Genomic DNA, 15,265 nt, shown 5'->3' on the forward strand with positions numbered 1-15,265 from the left:
TAAACGTAAGACAAGACACGTTAATTTCAAAACCCAACAAATTATTTTTTTCATAGTATTTAAAGAATATTGATGCTCTCCTCTCCATCTTCTCCTATTTGAATGTTCAAGATTGAGCCACATCATCATCTTATTTTACCTCTTTGTAAAGAGAGAAAAAAGATGAGGAAATTGAGAGAGGAGGGGTGGAAGGGAAGGAGAAAGGAAGGGAAAAGAATCCAACTCGGTATTTAAATACAAGATTTATGTATTCCAACAACAAAAATACAAGATTTATATGTTTTCAAAGATAGAATAACTTGCCCACTAAGGATTCCTCCCAATCATTCATCACCTCAAGCAATCAAAGATGGCTAAAAAAATGATGCCCCATGTACATATAAAGCAGGATGTCCTATGCTTCACCCATAATTATACATTATCATTGTGCTTTATCTTATTGCTAATTAACTCAATGCAAATTTCTTCGAGATCTCGTGGTTAAAACTCAAAAACACAAATTCATAAGCACTTATGGAGAATATTAATGGTTAATATAAAGGTGATTGCCCGTCATTGATATATATGTATATATATATATATATATATATATATATGTACACACACACTTCAAATACATTCCACATGAAATACGTTTTCATATTCTATTGTATATGAAATACGTTTCTCAAATCTAAACTTGTTGTTCTCCTAAGTTTTGATCAACTATAATTTTACTTTCGAACATGTAAGGAGTCAAAAAGTTAGTATGTAAATTTTCTTCCATTGGATCCAACTTATAGCTATGAAGCTATCCATCCCATGAAGTCAAGATTGAGACTTGTTGATCAGGAAATCAATAATAGAACAGGGAACATGATAAAATCCACGGATTGAAGGGTCAGAATAATCCAAAGATTTAATTACATGCAAGTTTTATTTTTTTATTTTTTTTTATTTTTAGCAAGATAATTACATATGTTGGAATAGATTTAGTTAATTTGGAATCTTCTAATTATAGGAATATAGTTTTACATTTTAATATTTTATGATTCCTTTTACATATGGATCTTGTCAAACCCGATATATTGTAAACATGGTATCAAATTAATTTAAAAAGTCATATTTCTACAGCATACAAATTTAGTAGATGAAATATATGATATGCTGAATTGAATAAGAGATTTTAATTTTATATTAAGATTTATAAATAAACTTTTCTAGAAACTATGACATTATCAAATTTCAATGCATTTGGGCTAGCGGATACCAATTGGTGACATGATATATTTACAAAAACAAAGCTTAATTTTATTAAGTAGTGTTGTCTAAAAAAATTCTAGAACACTACTATATTTGGTTTTGCGCCAAGCTTTCTATTAGCTCCAAGTAATTTTTATTTTTTTTAATCTCTCTTTTCATGCCTTTCTAGCTCTAGTGCATGATCTAAATTGAAAACATTGGTCGAAGTTCGGAAAGGGATCCTCTCCGGATTCTTTCTTCTTAATCTATCAAATCAGTGAATTCGTGCCATTGAAATTTGATCCAACGGCTGAAGTTATTATAACTTTTAAAGTGGAGTCTTATTTGTAGCCGTTGAATCAAATTTCAATAGAACGAAATACTTGATTTGGTGTATTAGAAGGAAGGGATCCGGAGAATGATTTGGTGTATTAGAAGGAAGGGATCCGGAGAAGATCAATTTCCTCAAAGTTCATAAAGGCATCTTATTATATATGTATTGTAGTACTCATGTCGTTGTTTTATTTATTACCTGCCACCCACTATTCATGCCTTGTGTTCCCCTTCTTATGTAGGGTCTATTTTCTTGTGATGTTGACTTCACACCCATGATGGCTATTCTATGACTACTTGCATAAACCCGAAGGAAAACAAGAAAAAAGGGTGGAAAAAATTGGGACAGAAAATAGTAACTTAGAAAAAAAAACATTTTAAGAGCTTAAATAGAAGGGAAAAAAATTATTTATCCACTTTTAATATTATAATTGATTCTTTGTTGTAATTTTTTTTTACTCTTTTCTTACTACAAAGTTGTTTTTTTTTTTTTTCCGATCTTTAACTTATTAGGTTTGAAGTGTTTTTATTTAGAGGGTTATCACATTAACAATTAGCCAATGGTGGATTCAACAAAAATCTCATCCGGCATCTTAGTTGATGGTTGCACACCATTTTGTCGAGTTGGCCTTGGCTTCCTTTCATGTCTGGGTTTCTTTGAGACATTTTTATTAATCATCTTTGCCTCTAAGTAGGCATGCTAAAAAATAATATCAAAATAACAGGAGTGCACCGATAACTGTATGCCTATAATGATTCCCTTAGTAAATTACTTTCACCATCTCAACAATTGTTACCATGTCCCCACAACTAGTTCCATAGATCAATAATTTGGCATTTTCAACGAGATAGGATCCTCGGAATTCTTTAATTATGTTCGTTCATTGTACATTGTGTGGTCAGTTTTTGTCAGGTACTGTTTGTGTTCAAGTTAAAAAAATATAATTTAAAATGATTTCTGATCGTACGATATACGATTAAAGGACATGATTAAAGGATCCCCGACGAAGATCCTATCTCATTTTCAATGAAAGGCCTTTAATTAGTTTTAAATTACAAATTATGGGTTTCTTTCTCCTCTTATCCTCCTTTATGCAATTGTGTTTTCTTTATTTGTGGATTTGTAAGTTAGATAGACTTGTAGAGTAAAAACTTATCTAAGCCCTCACATTTTCATTTGTCCATTTCTTGACTCTAAAGCAGTCTAATCTTGATCGCGATGCTGACCCCACACATAATCTTTGATGGGTCTCCAGGAAATGTTACAAAAAACCCAACACTCATGATGTCCATTAAAATTAATGAAAAGAGTTTGAAAACTTTAAGTTTTAACGATAAGAATAAAATAAAAGGTAAAATGAATAGTACCATGATTGACTTTTTAGTGTAAAAATACGGTTTTTCATTAAAATGAACAGTACAAGAAATTTTTTGTTAAAATTTCCTTAAAAGGTATCCAATGCTTCATGGAACTGGAAGCATGAGCAGTTGAGCATTTTGTTTCCCTAATATGCTCAGCAAATTCAGAGGAAATGGGAAAAAAAAAAAAAAAAAATAAGGGTAAGCTAGAAGGGGGCATTCCGAGAATTGAACTCGGGACCTCTCGCACCCTAAGCGAGAATCATACCACTAGACCAAATGCCCTTTGTGGCTCTTTGCTTAACTTCAAACCAGTATTATATAGAAGTCACATCGGAGAATTAGTTAATGACTACAATTACCGGTTTGGAATTAGTTTGGCTAGTTTTTTTTTCTCTCTTTTTTTAGCTTCTTGCAATGTATAAAAGTAATAAGGGCATATAAATATTCAGTATGGAGTGAGTATATCTAAAAGTAAAGCGTCAAAATTGCATTGCAGAATTAGTAATCTAATACAGTTATTGGTTTGAATATTTAGTTTGGCCATTGATTTTCACTCTCATTTTCTTAGCTTCTTGCATTTCCTACGAGTGAAGAAAAAGAAAATTGTAAAGAGTCAGTTTGAAGTGCATAAAGCTAAAAAATGAGTGTCAAAATTGCTCCCCGTTAGGTTTTAGAAGCTTTAAGCCTGAAATAATTGAAATATTTTCGATATATTTGAAGAAATGACTGGAAAAGAAATTTCACAAAGAATGATTACTATTAATTTCCATACAGTATGCTGCGAATATTACTAGTCACAAGAAACAATAGAAAGAGCTACACGAAGATTGTTCAAGGTTCCACACGTATACATTCTATATGTTTCTACTTTTTCATGAAAGTGTGGGCAGCGTAGTGATTTCCACTCAAAGTATCCCGCTTGGAGTTGAGAAGATTACCCAAGCTTAAAACTTTTCTCCACGACTGATTAGCAGTTGGATTTGTAAACATATTTGACACGACCTGTCTTTTGTGCGTACTTACTTGTTGCTTCTTGTCAAACTCCTCCAAAGATAAGGAGTATAAGATATAACAATTGTTGGGGTAAGGCTCAATGCAAATTAAAAACTCTGCCGAGGTGGTGCAACTGCCACACTAGCTGTGACAAAAGCTATCAAAACCTAAAAGAATGAAAAGCGAATGTTTTGATCCCTCGAGACAGGAGGGACGTTATCTATGGAACTAGCAGCAGTCAGAGAAAATGGCTTCAGAGAGGCGTGGGGCTTGCAAGAACTTGCGATATGAAGGGAAGCTGCAACGGTGAGTGGCTTCTCGATATGTTCAAAAACACTGCAGAGTCGTCTTATGTCTTCAATATTCTCACTGCCAGCAGATAGACGATTTGCTGGAATGGAAGCCAAAAATTGTAAATGCTCACTGCCAAATTCAAGTTGTGTACTTGCTATTCATTTTTTTCCTTTCCAAAAGAAACAGATTAGGAAACCTTGCTGAGACCTTAACGCAGACACCAAAGTAATGTAAAGTTGATCCATTTTGGTTGCCATCTGCTTCAAGCCTCCATAGCTAGTCTGGTTCAAAGTATCTGATGCTCTGAAGGCAGTACAAATCATTTGTTCGAGCAACTGATGCAGTCGTAATGTTTCCAAGTAATGAAGGATCTACAATGTTAGAAAAGCATTAAGTAGATTCTGGATACACCACACAACACAACAATGGAGAAGGCACATGACTTGTAGGTTACTTAATATTATTTGGATTAGTCTACAAATTTAGTCTCCGTAGCATTACCCTAATATTAATCAATTATTTGTCTTTCGGTTTTGAATCACGCAAGTATGGTGGATTAGGGGAGTTGAGAACGTCGCAACGGAGAAAGGCAAATGGGGCGATGGGAGAGAGGAATACGATGATAGATAAAGCAAAAAGCAAATTAAATACCACGTGTGTATTGAGCATGCGAAAGAAGAAAAGGAATGTGTATAATTCATTTCTCAAATTCAGACTCGGACCTTAAGATGCACAACATACCCTAGATCCAAACTCGAAATCTAAACTATCAAAATCGAAAGAAAATCTCTTACTACCAATACGTTGTCCCGGTAGCAGTGGAATAGATGATTTGTTATCTATCCAAATAGTACATAATTCGTTCGTTCGATAATTGTCCTGTGATATCAGCAATTGCCATTGAGAATTTCTCCACAACACCACGAGCAAAAACCTCATACCTTGGACCATAAAAACCTCCATGATTCAAGATCGAGGATCCGGGCCTATAGCCCAAATCATATTCCAAGCTGCCGCCTCTGTAAATCAAGGCCAAGGTCCAAACCCAACATGTCCTTTGTCGGACCGAGCAGAGATTTGAATGGGCCCATCACAAGGGATTCCCCGGACGATTCATTTGGAGAATTGACCATTTAACAGGAGAGAAATACAATGTGATTTGAAAATGGTGGACCCGGCCGAAGAAAAAGTAGCTCCCTATTCAAGTCCCAACCGCAATGAACCCCACACCTATAGATACACAGCGATCCCCACGTTGGATCAGATCGGAAAGCAGCGTCATCATCACTTATAATACACGGGCAGTTGTAATTTATGAGAAATGCTAAAAAGCAAATGGAATTTCACTGTTAACTTTCGTGCCAATATTTTTTCCTTTTGAGAAACCTCCTTAGATTGCTCTGTAATTTGTAAACCAATTCATTAACTAGTAGTATAACATTGTTATCTATTTGTTCCATTTCTTTAATAACTATATGACTCATCAATATATGTTGATCTTATTATTAGAGTGCAAATAATAGTACAAATAAATGGTAAAAATAACATTTTTCTTCATTAGCGAGCTCGTTTAGATATGTTTTTAAAATGATAAAAAACTTTTTTTTTATAAAAATATTTTTAGAACCAATATTTAGTAAATATTTTTTCAGGAATCACTTAAAAGGGCTTTTGGAAACCAAATTTTTTTTCCTTTTAAAAGTACTTTCAATCATTTTAAAAACACATTCAAATCCGCTCTAATTTACCAGGAAACCGAACCGGCACAAATTGCATGTTCACGCTCGCAAACAAAATAACAAAACCACCGCGCCTCTCCTCCCTCTCTCCTTTTATTTGTCAGAAAATGAAGAAACTCAGAAATCTGAACAAGACGAGACCACTCTCTCTGTACTCTCTGTGTTGCTGAACTAAATACAGAGACGAGGGGCGAGTCATTGAGTCACTAAGTCGTCCGAGCCGAGCCAGCACTGAGCTTCTCTAGCTAACTTAGCTAACCATGGCTGCAGCGCTGGAGTGCTGGTCCGGCCGAGCGAGCGCGGACGAGGACATGGTGGAGCAGGGGCTGATGAGGACGCATGACAGATCGGAGGGTGCGACGGCGGAGCCGGAGAGTTCGACTGGCGCTGGAGTGAAGGATTCGTCCGCGATGCAGAAGAAGCTGCAGAGGCTCAGCCGGAACGTATCCGAGGCCATCGCGTCGCTCAAGAACTCGCTGAATCTCGACTCGGCGAGTGAATCGGCGACGGCGTCGTTTGGAAAGATCGAGAGCTCGAGGAAGTTGGTGTGGGGGAGTGTGGTGCGAAACCTCACGCAGCTCTACCCTGGCAGTCAGCTGCCGGAGAAGCTCGTCTCCAACATTCGCAAGCATTACGATTCTCTTCCCCTCAGGTTTCAAAGCTGATCTGTTTGGTTACTGAGTTTGGTTTGTACTAGTTTGGATTGATGGTTGCGACTTTGTGCAATTTGTTGAGCAGCCAAACAGAGGATTTGGATTGTGTTGTGATTGATTTTGCTTGTTTAGTGATTTGGGTTTTTGTGTATGTGTTGAATAGTTATGCTCAGGCGGGGTTCGAAATGAAAGAAGTGTTTCTTCATATAAAATTGATAGAGGAGGCATCATTGGATGGGCATCCTGCAATGTTGATTCAAGAGGTGTCTGACCTGGAGGCTCAGGGGTCTGTGTTCAAGCTCACATTTGCTTGTAATTGTTCGATTTCATGGCCATTGATGTCCGGTGCACTCGATAATGATTTGATTTGCTACAAGAAGATGCAGATTTTTGAGAAGAAAGGGTGTACTATTGGTGTTGTTCTTCTTATGGTTGAAGCTGGAGAAGATAAATTGTTCAGAAACCGGGTTGAAAATGCTTTGAAGTCGGCCATAAGGAAGCCCAAATCGAGCACAGTGAAGCTCGCATTTGGGCTATGTGGGTGTCAAGAAGAGAATATTAAGGGGAGGGAGGTGGAGGATATTGACGACGACATTGGTGAACAAAACTATAGGAATGGGTTTGAGATTTCCAGCCACATGATTCAGCTTCCGAATCCTCTACCCACTTCGTCAGTTGTTGTATCAGTAGACGAATGGCAGACAATCCAATCTGGCGGGGATGGGATAGGAAAGTGGCTGTTGAACTCTGATAATTTCGACTTTGTTGATCAGATTGGACCCAATTCATATAAGGGAGTGTACAAGGGGAAAAAGGTTGGAATTGAGAAGCTTAAAGGGTGCGACAAGGGGAATTCCTATGACTTTGAACTCCGAAGAGATCTTTTGGAGCTCATGACATGTGGGAACAAGAACATTCTGCAATTTTATGGTGTTTGCATCGATGACAATCATGGGTTGTGCGTTGTTACGAAGCTGATGGAAGGTGGATCAGTATATGACTTGATGCTTAAGAAAAAGAAGCTTCAGACTAAGGACATATTAAGGATTGCTGTTGATGTAGCAGAGGGAGTCAAGTTCATGAATGACCACGGCGTTGCATATAGAGACCTCAACACACAGCGAATATTATTGGATCGACATGGGAATGCTTCCTTAGGTGACATGGGTATAGTTGCTGCTTGCCAAAGTGTTGGTGACGCAATGGAGTATGAGACTGATGGATACCGGTGGCTAGCTCCCGAGGTTAGTTCATTGTTGCCTCAGTTATTATTCCGTTAATTAATATAGCTTAGTACTTATCAATCATCATGGCTATCTTTAAACCAGTTAAATTGAGTTCTTTCACTGCTACAAACTTTTTATCCTGTCAATCTGCATGTTCCAAAGCACTGGGAACAAATTGACGCTCATCCACTTCCATCGTCCATTGCATATCCAAATGTGTCATAAACCAAGTTCCACATCTGTTGCTGTTGTTCCAAGAACTCTATGATATGATTGAATTGCAGATAATCTAGGCATTATTTTACTACAAAAGCTTTACCTGCATAGACCTTCCCAGCATACAAGATTTGATCTATTTCTTACGGATTGTGTTAGGTTTCACCGGCACTCATAGCAGATTCAATGTATCAATTCACCTATTCATGATCAATCGATTTTCACTGGACACTTTATGTCACTTACCCCGACATAATTGTTTGAGCGTGCCGACCATGTCTTCATAGTTGTTGGCACTTTACATCTCAATGTACTGTTTACCTTTGCCTGGCTTTTTAGGCAAATGATAATGCTACGGAGACAAATTTGCAAACCAATGGTCCCTGAGATTGGCTAACTCTACATTTTGGTCTTCGACATTGAAAATCGATAGTTTGTTCCCGGTAAATCATTTTGTCCTTCCGTGAAAAACTTGTCAATCCTCGTTACATTGTCACATGAACGATCATGAGACTATATTTTTAAGGGTATTGTTGTCAAACCAGCCCCTCCACATACGAGTATTTTGACAAATTTTACTTGGAACAACCACAATGATTTGTGGTGGACAAATTCAGGGACACTTCTATCGATTTTCAATGTCAATGACCAAAATAAGGAATTATGCCGATCTCAAGAATCATTTTTGGCTAAAAATCTCACTTTGCCCAACTACTTTTATCCATTCCACTAAACAAATCTCCGTAGCCGCGACCTTAAACTAGTGCTACCTTCTGAAATACACGTATTATAAATGAAGCTTTTTAGTTTTTAGCCTGATCACAGTTCAAGCTTTATACCCTTTCCGGATCAATTGTTTGATCCCACTCTATAAACCCATATTTTATCCAACTTTTATTTGCTTTTGATAATAATTGGATGCTGATACAAACTCTAGGTACAAATACTTGATGATGAAATTAGATTTGCTTTGATTTGGGTCACGGGAAATGCGGATGCAAATCACTTAGAACAGAATAATTCTCTTTCTTTCCTCGAGTTTGGCCTTTTGGGACCACTTTTTGTCACTTTCACTTTATTATATACTATCTAACAATCTGAACGCCTCCAACAATGAACTTGCTCAGATTTTTTGTATGTACAGTGCATTCTAATAAAAGTTAGGCTTATTTTTAACTACATCCTTTGGAACTCGATTTTAATCTTATTTTATTCCTTGTAACTCAAAAGTCATCACTTTACTTCCTGAAACTAAAAATTCGCTTCACTTTGCCCCCCTGAGACTCAATTTTGATCCCATTTTGCTTCCTGAAACTCAAAAATCATCATTTTACTATATTAAACTCAAAATCACTCTGCATTTTCCATTATGTGGGTTTGATTTGTGTGCAACAAGCTAATCAATGTCTTTTTTATTTTTTTTCCATTTCAAAATATCTTCTTTGAAACTTAACATTTCTGATTGTTGAATGATAACGCATAGCGGAGATTTATAATCAAGTTCATTGGAACATGTGGCATAGTCTTATTGGGTGATGGGTCTCACATTTATTCCAGGGGCAATTTTTGAGTTTCAGGGAGAAGAGAGAGCGTCCACAAGTCAAAGTGGAACAAATTTTAAGTTTCAAATAGTAAAGTGGTGATTTTTGAGTTACAGGAGTCAAAAGTGAGGTCAAAATCGAGCTATAAGAGGTGTAGCTAAAAAATAAGCTAAAACTTAAACTTGAAATGTTCTTCCACCTCATCTCTGATTTGAATTACTTGTATCGAAGCTATCCAGCATACTAGCTGGGTGACATCTTTTATTCACCAATGTTTTTCCACATCTTTCCGCTTTGGTATTATCTCCCATTTATGATCTCAATACTTGAAATATATAAATGGTGTTCATTGCTTTGTTTGCCTTTCTGGTTGGACACAGATCATCGCTGGTGATCCAGAGTGTGTAAGCGAGACATGGATGAGTAATGTGTACAGTTTCGGGATGGTAATTTGGGAGATGGTCACTGGTGAGGCAGCATATGCCGCATGTTCACCGGTCCAAGCAGCAGTCGGGATCGCTGCCTGTGGCCTCAGACCCGAGATTCCGAAGGACTGCCCACAAATTCTGAAGTCCTTGATGACCAAGTGCTGGAACAATTCACCGTCAAAGCGCCCTCAGTTCTCGGAAATCCTATCAACTTTGCTGCAATCAAGCAACAGTAATAGGTGAACATCCTTTAGCTAGCCTCACTGATATTTTACTGGAACTCTATCTCTAAAAAGAGGGGAAAAAGAGAGAAAAAATGTATATTTTATTGGATTACTTTAGGCTATCTCTAATGTTCTGGCCTAAAGTTAGAAGTTTGGAAGTTATATCTGACTTTAAAAGTTATATCATCTCCGATGTACATTTTAGCTTTTAATTTTTAACTTTTGTGCATTGGAGAAGATTCGAACTCAAAGCTAAATTTTTGTTTTGTTTTTATTTTATTTTGAATCATAAACCACTAAAACACATACATTTTATTCCATGACATTAAAAACTCTCATCGCGTTCTTTGCGTTCTCCTTGTCGATTCCACTAGTGCTCAATGAGGTCAAATTCATATTGTGACGTTTTCCCTATCGTGACGAAGCTAATTGTGGCCATTGAATACATATTGGGTGCAACATTTTGGAAGAAAAAAATGTTAACAACTATTTGAAATAAAATAGGCGTTAAGCAAGAATTCATGGTATTCCATCGAATGATGGCGGTAAATACATATAAAGTTGGCCATCAATTTTGAAATAATACTTATTTTTTTGTGTAATTCAGTGAGGATTCCACTTTAACTCTGTTAAACCTCAATTAAACATGACTTGACACTTGAGTGAAATTTTTATAATGTACCAAAAACATGACTTGATACTTGAGTGAAATATTTTTAGTGTGCCAAATATAATAATACAATTAGTTGATTTTTTTTTTCAAGTTTCGAATCAATTACATTATTTCACTAGTGTACAATACCGTATTTCCGACACTGTGAAAAATTCTAGATACTTGACTCCAAGGTCACATCCTAGTATTTTTATCCAACTAAATAATTGTATAGATCCAAATGTATAATATATGCAATATCCTTCCAAACATATGAATTATCAAAAACTACTATTTGTAAAAATACGTCAAAAAAGGTCCTAAATTCAGCTCCCTTCTTACCAGTAATTACAAAAAAAATTCTAAACTACAATTAACAAGGAATTATGACAAATCAAACGCTTCTTATAGTAAACTTTTCATGTCATCAATTTCTTTGATTCATGCAAAATCCTATGACAATTCAAGTTCCATAGACATCAGATCAGAGCTTGGTTTTGTAATTCTAGATACAAATACAGCAAGCATGGACAACAAATTTGCACAATTGCGAACTGTAATCCAGACTTGAGCGGCATCAGCTCTTATCAGCACCTTCATCAAATGCACCGGAGTTTACAACTCGGAAATCCAGTTGCTTCTGATGCTTCAATCGGCGTCGTTCATCAAAGCTTTCCCAGCCTTCAAACTGTGAACATAATGTTGTCAGTGACACACCGTTAAAAGTAAAAAGCTGGACTACTTTACAGAATGACATTTGCTACTAGGTACGTACCTGACGAAGGACATCCACAGTTATTTCTGTATTGTGCAGATCAAGTGTTGTGAGCTGTAAGCACATTTTGAATAACACAGTGGGAAGCGCTTTCAAACCGTTGTTGCTGAGATACAAAGACTGCATAAAAGTAGAGACTTCAGGTGAATATCAGCCTGGTGACTTTGCACTTACTATATAAGTGCTCAAGTTAGAAGACTACTACTGCTAAAATGATATCTATAAAATCTTCATGTAAAAGTTCATGGATGACGAGGCAGTAAAAGGAGTCAAACTTTAGGATGGCACGATACCGTAACCATTAGGTCTTAGCTCAGGTATATATCCATGGGCAACAGGGGGTGTAGGCAGATACAATAGCAAACATCAAGTCGATCGGCGGTGAAAAGCAGGTGCAATATGAATAAAGTGCGAAATGGAAAACAATCTTATAAGAAAGGCAAAACAAATTACTAAATAAATTCTAATTCAGCAAAAACGTAATCAGTGTAATACGGAACATTAACTAATTAACTGAACCGCTCAACTTTGGAGGGGGTAAAAACTGAAAAGAAGAAAGAGGGATAATAAGTTCATAACAGTAGATTAAGTAGGGACCTTCAGATTGTTCAAATTTCCCATTGTCTCTGGCAACTCGGAAAGAAGATTTGACGAAACATCAACCTGCACCATGTCGAAAGTAAGTCAGATGCATGACTGAACTACCTAGTATGGGAAACAACCAACCCTCTAATCACCCCTCCACCCACCAGACACCTGAAAGAAACGAAAAAATACGAAAACACCAAAAGAAGTACCTCAATAAGAGCATTGCAATCCCCTATACATGTAGGGATGATGCTTATCCTGCAACATAGACACACGTAAGTTTAAGTAAGATATATTACCAACATTTTGACGAAAAAAAAAGATATGTTACCAACATGACACACGTCTTTAATAAATAGTGTCTTCATCACTATATCATCGATGCATAAAGGGGAAACAATTTTCCTAACCCAAAAGCATTCACAGAAGAAAATAAAATGTCCACAATGTAGACATGCCAAATTTATTAATCGTATCACATTCACATGAGAAGACAAGGAAAAACAAGAGGAACTAGATTTTGATTCTCTACTTCTCAATACGAAAAACACATGTCCTTGGCATCCTTGCATATAATACTTTCAAAATTACCTGTTATTGTTCGCTTTCAGAACTTCAAGCTTAGTCAGAAGTCCTATTTCATTTGGGAGGCTAGATAATTTGTTTTTTGCAACATTAAGTTGCCTCAGTGATGTCAACAAGCCCAGTGAAGATGGCAATGTCGTTAAACTGCATACATCATGCTATTCATCAAAATATCCAACACAATGTGAAGAGATAGAAAATGAAAGCCACCCGTTATTGGTTAGCTTTATTTGAAAAGTAAAAGAGACACTCACTGGTTTTGCTCCAGAGACAGAACGGTTAGATACTTCAAAGATACTATTCCTTCCCAGCTAATAGAATCATCCACTATATCATTTGCAGCGAGCAACAATTTCTACAGAATTTTGAGAATGAACTGAAACTAAGTGAAACTTATGGCAAGAATTTGATGTAGATGGAGCGAAAATATGAAACAGAGGTTTCTGTACCTGCAAGGAGCTTAGACAACCAATCTTTGAAGGTACATCTCGAATAGAATTATTGCTGAGTTCAATAACTCTTGCAGAAGTCCCAGAAGCCCACACTTCATCAGGTATAGCCTTTTCAAATTCGATCAACAAGAATTTGTCAACATCAGAAAAACTTAGGTCCTCTAAAACAAAATCAATATTGCACTCCGATCGGATTCACAAGTATCAATGGTTCTGATTCCCACTTCATTTCTATTGGTGAAAAAAAAAAAAAAAAACTCTACAAGGCATATCACTTCTATTAACATACTCAATAAGTGTTAATCAGGCCACACACATTACGCATTGAAACAAGAATGCTTCTCTTGAAGTGAAATGTAATCAGAAAAACGCAAACTGGGAGATAAGGGTCTATAATCAACAAAGGTCAGTTTCATATACCTTCAAGTTGTAGTCAGACAGTCCTATAACTCCAGTAGCCTTCCATCTATCCAACCGGTTCTTATCAACAGGAACTTCCATCTTTTCTCTTCCCAATGTATCAACAATTCTGAATCTGGAAATGGGGCGTGTCTGAGCTTGTTTTAGGATGGGTCCGTCCTATCCATACCAAAATTTCCACAAATTACCACATTATCAATAACCCATTTGTAATAACTCAACGCTTCCGAAAGAACACTTAAAAATGCACATCAATCTCCACAGTTACTGCAATCCATCCAAGGTTTGATGAAATTGATCACCTACATTTTACTCAAGGAAAAAGAGTATCTTTCTTGATGAACCATCTTTCTTTTCATATATTTTCTCGACTACCAATCAAGTGGGGTTCTTCCATCTCCATCAAACTCAATCTCCCAAATTCAATTCAATAAATTCAAGAAACCAAAAGGGTAAAAATAAAAACAAGAATTGAACTTTATCTAGAAACACCCGTACCCCTTGGTGCAAGCCCTGAGAAGCCATGAGCATGATCTTGGCTCCATCCCTGACCTCAGACTCCTTCAGTGTCATTCCATCCACCAGAAGCTTCCCTGTCACAAAATACCCACAACCCAAAATTCAAAACAAACAACGAATAGAAAACTTGCCATTCAATTAAAATCAAACGAATCCAAAAGGAGGCACCTTTGCAGATGAGCTTTTGGCCGCGAGGAAGGACATTGGTGAGAGGCTGCAGAAGGGCCTTGAGGTCTTTGATGGTGGAGTCCACAGAGAGGTTTGTGATGGGAATTGTTCGGCCGCTGAACTTCACGGTGAGGCTTACGGTGGCGCCTCCGCTATCGTCACCGCCGATGGCACTGCTTGCCATTTTCTCTTTCTTGCTGTGAGTTCTTGGTGGGTCTTCTTCTGCCTGTGTTTGTTTGCGTCCGATCTTTCCTGTAACTTTTCAGAAACGAGTGGATGGCCCCTCCCCCTCGCCTCCCTTCTTTGCTTTTATTTTATTTTTTATTTTGACAATACTCCAAAAATCTAATTGTAAACTCTAAAACTCTAAAACTTCCACCTATCCATTTCGAAAGTGCGCGTTTAAATGACTAAAAATACTTTTACAATTTTTTTTTCTTTTTTTTTTAAACGAATCCATGATAAAAATGCAGGTTAATTCTCAAGTGTTTTATTAAGAAGCACAAAACTAATGTTTCTTGCACTTTAAGTGTTTTTTAAACTCAAAAATATTTTTATTAAAAACTGATTTTAAAAATATTTTCTCTAAAATTTCTTTTAGTCATTTAAAAAATAGGAAAAACTTGAAATAGATCCAATTTTATAGCCCAACATTAGGATTAGTCCAATTTTTAGTTACTTTTGACTTAGCTTTAATGACTAGGATTCCATGTCAGCAATTTTTCTGATTAGGTTGATTTTTTTGCATTGTTATTACTATTTTACCCTCCTATAGATTTTGCATGTTCTCCATATATTTCCCACATTTTAAATTTTTATCAGAATTCAAATTCATTGTTCAGTGGTCCTTCATCTTTCTCCCAGATTTCTTGATAA

The 15,265-nt window shown here is 36.6% G+C and overlaps 2 protein-coding genes and 1 non-coding gene across 3 annotated transcripts; 1 reads left to right on the plus strand and 2 right to left on the minus strand.

The window, feature by feature from the left end:
- Positions 1-3,126: 3,126 nt before the first annotated feature.
- Positions 3,127-3,198, minus strand: TRNAP-AGG (transfer RNA proline (anticodon AGG)). Its single transcript has one exon. It is a non-coding gene; the product is annotated as a tRNA-Pro (tRNA).
- A 2,780-nt stretch (positions 3,199-5,978) lies between these two features.
- LOC137715598 (uncharacterized) lies at positions 5,979-10,442 on the plus strand. The gene is made up of 3 exons (XM_068454938.1): positions 5,979-6,594; positions 6,759-7,839; positions 9,959-10,442. Exons 1-3 carry the CDS (start codon positions 6,203-6,205, stop codon positions 10,247-10,249), a joined length of 1,764 nt encoding a protein of 587 aa, XP_068311039.1. The 5' UTR covers positions 5,979-6,202; the 3' UTR covers positions 10,250-10,442.
- A 720-nt stretch (positions 10,443-11,162) lies between these two features.
- LOC137714973 (LRR repeats and ubiquitin-like domain-containing protein At2g30105) lies at positions 11,163-14,670 on the minus strand. The gene is made up of 10 exons (XM_068454159.1): positions 14,390-14,670; positions 14,201-14,295; positions 13,703-13,861; positions 13,280-13,390; positions 13,085-13,185; positions 12,837-12,974; positions 12,455-12,503; positions 12,255-12,320; positions 11,658-11,777; positions 11,163-11,570 (listed from the first exon to the last, which is right to left on the minus strand). The coding sequence occupies exons 1-10, from the start codon at positions 14,571-14,573 to the stop codon at positions 11,460-11,462; spliced, it is 1,134 nt and encodes a 377-aa protein (XP_068310260.1). The 5' UTR covers positions 14,574-14,670; the 3' UTR covers positions 11,163-11,459.
- Positions 14,671-15,265: the final 595 nt, after the last annotated feature.

This window comes from Pyrus communis, chromosome 14 (assembly GCF_963583255.1).
Source record: "Pyrus communis chromosome 14, drPyrComm1.1, whole genome shotgun sequence".
NCBI lineage: Eukaryota > Viridiplantae > Streptophyta > Magnoliopsida > Rosales > Rosaceae > Pyrus > Pyrus communis.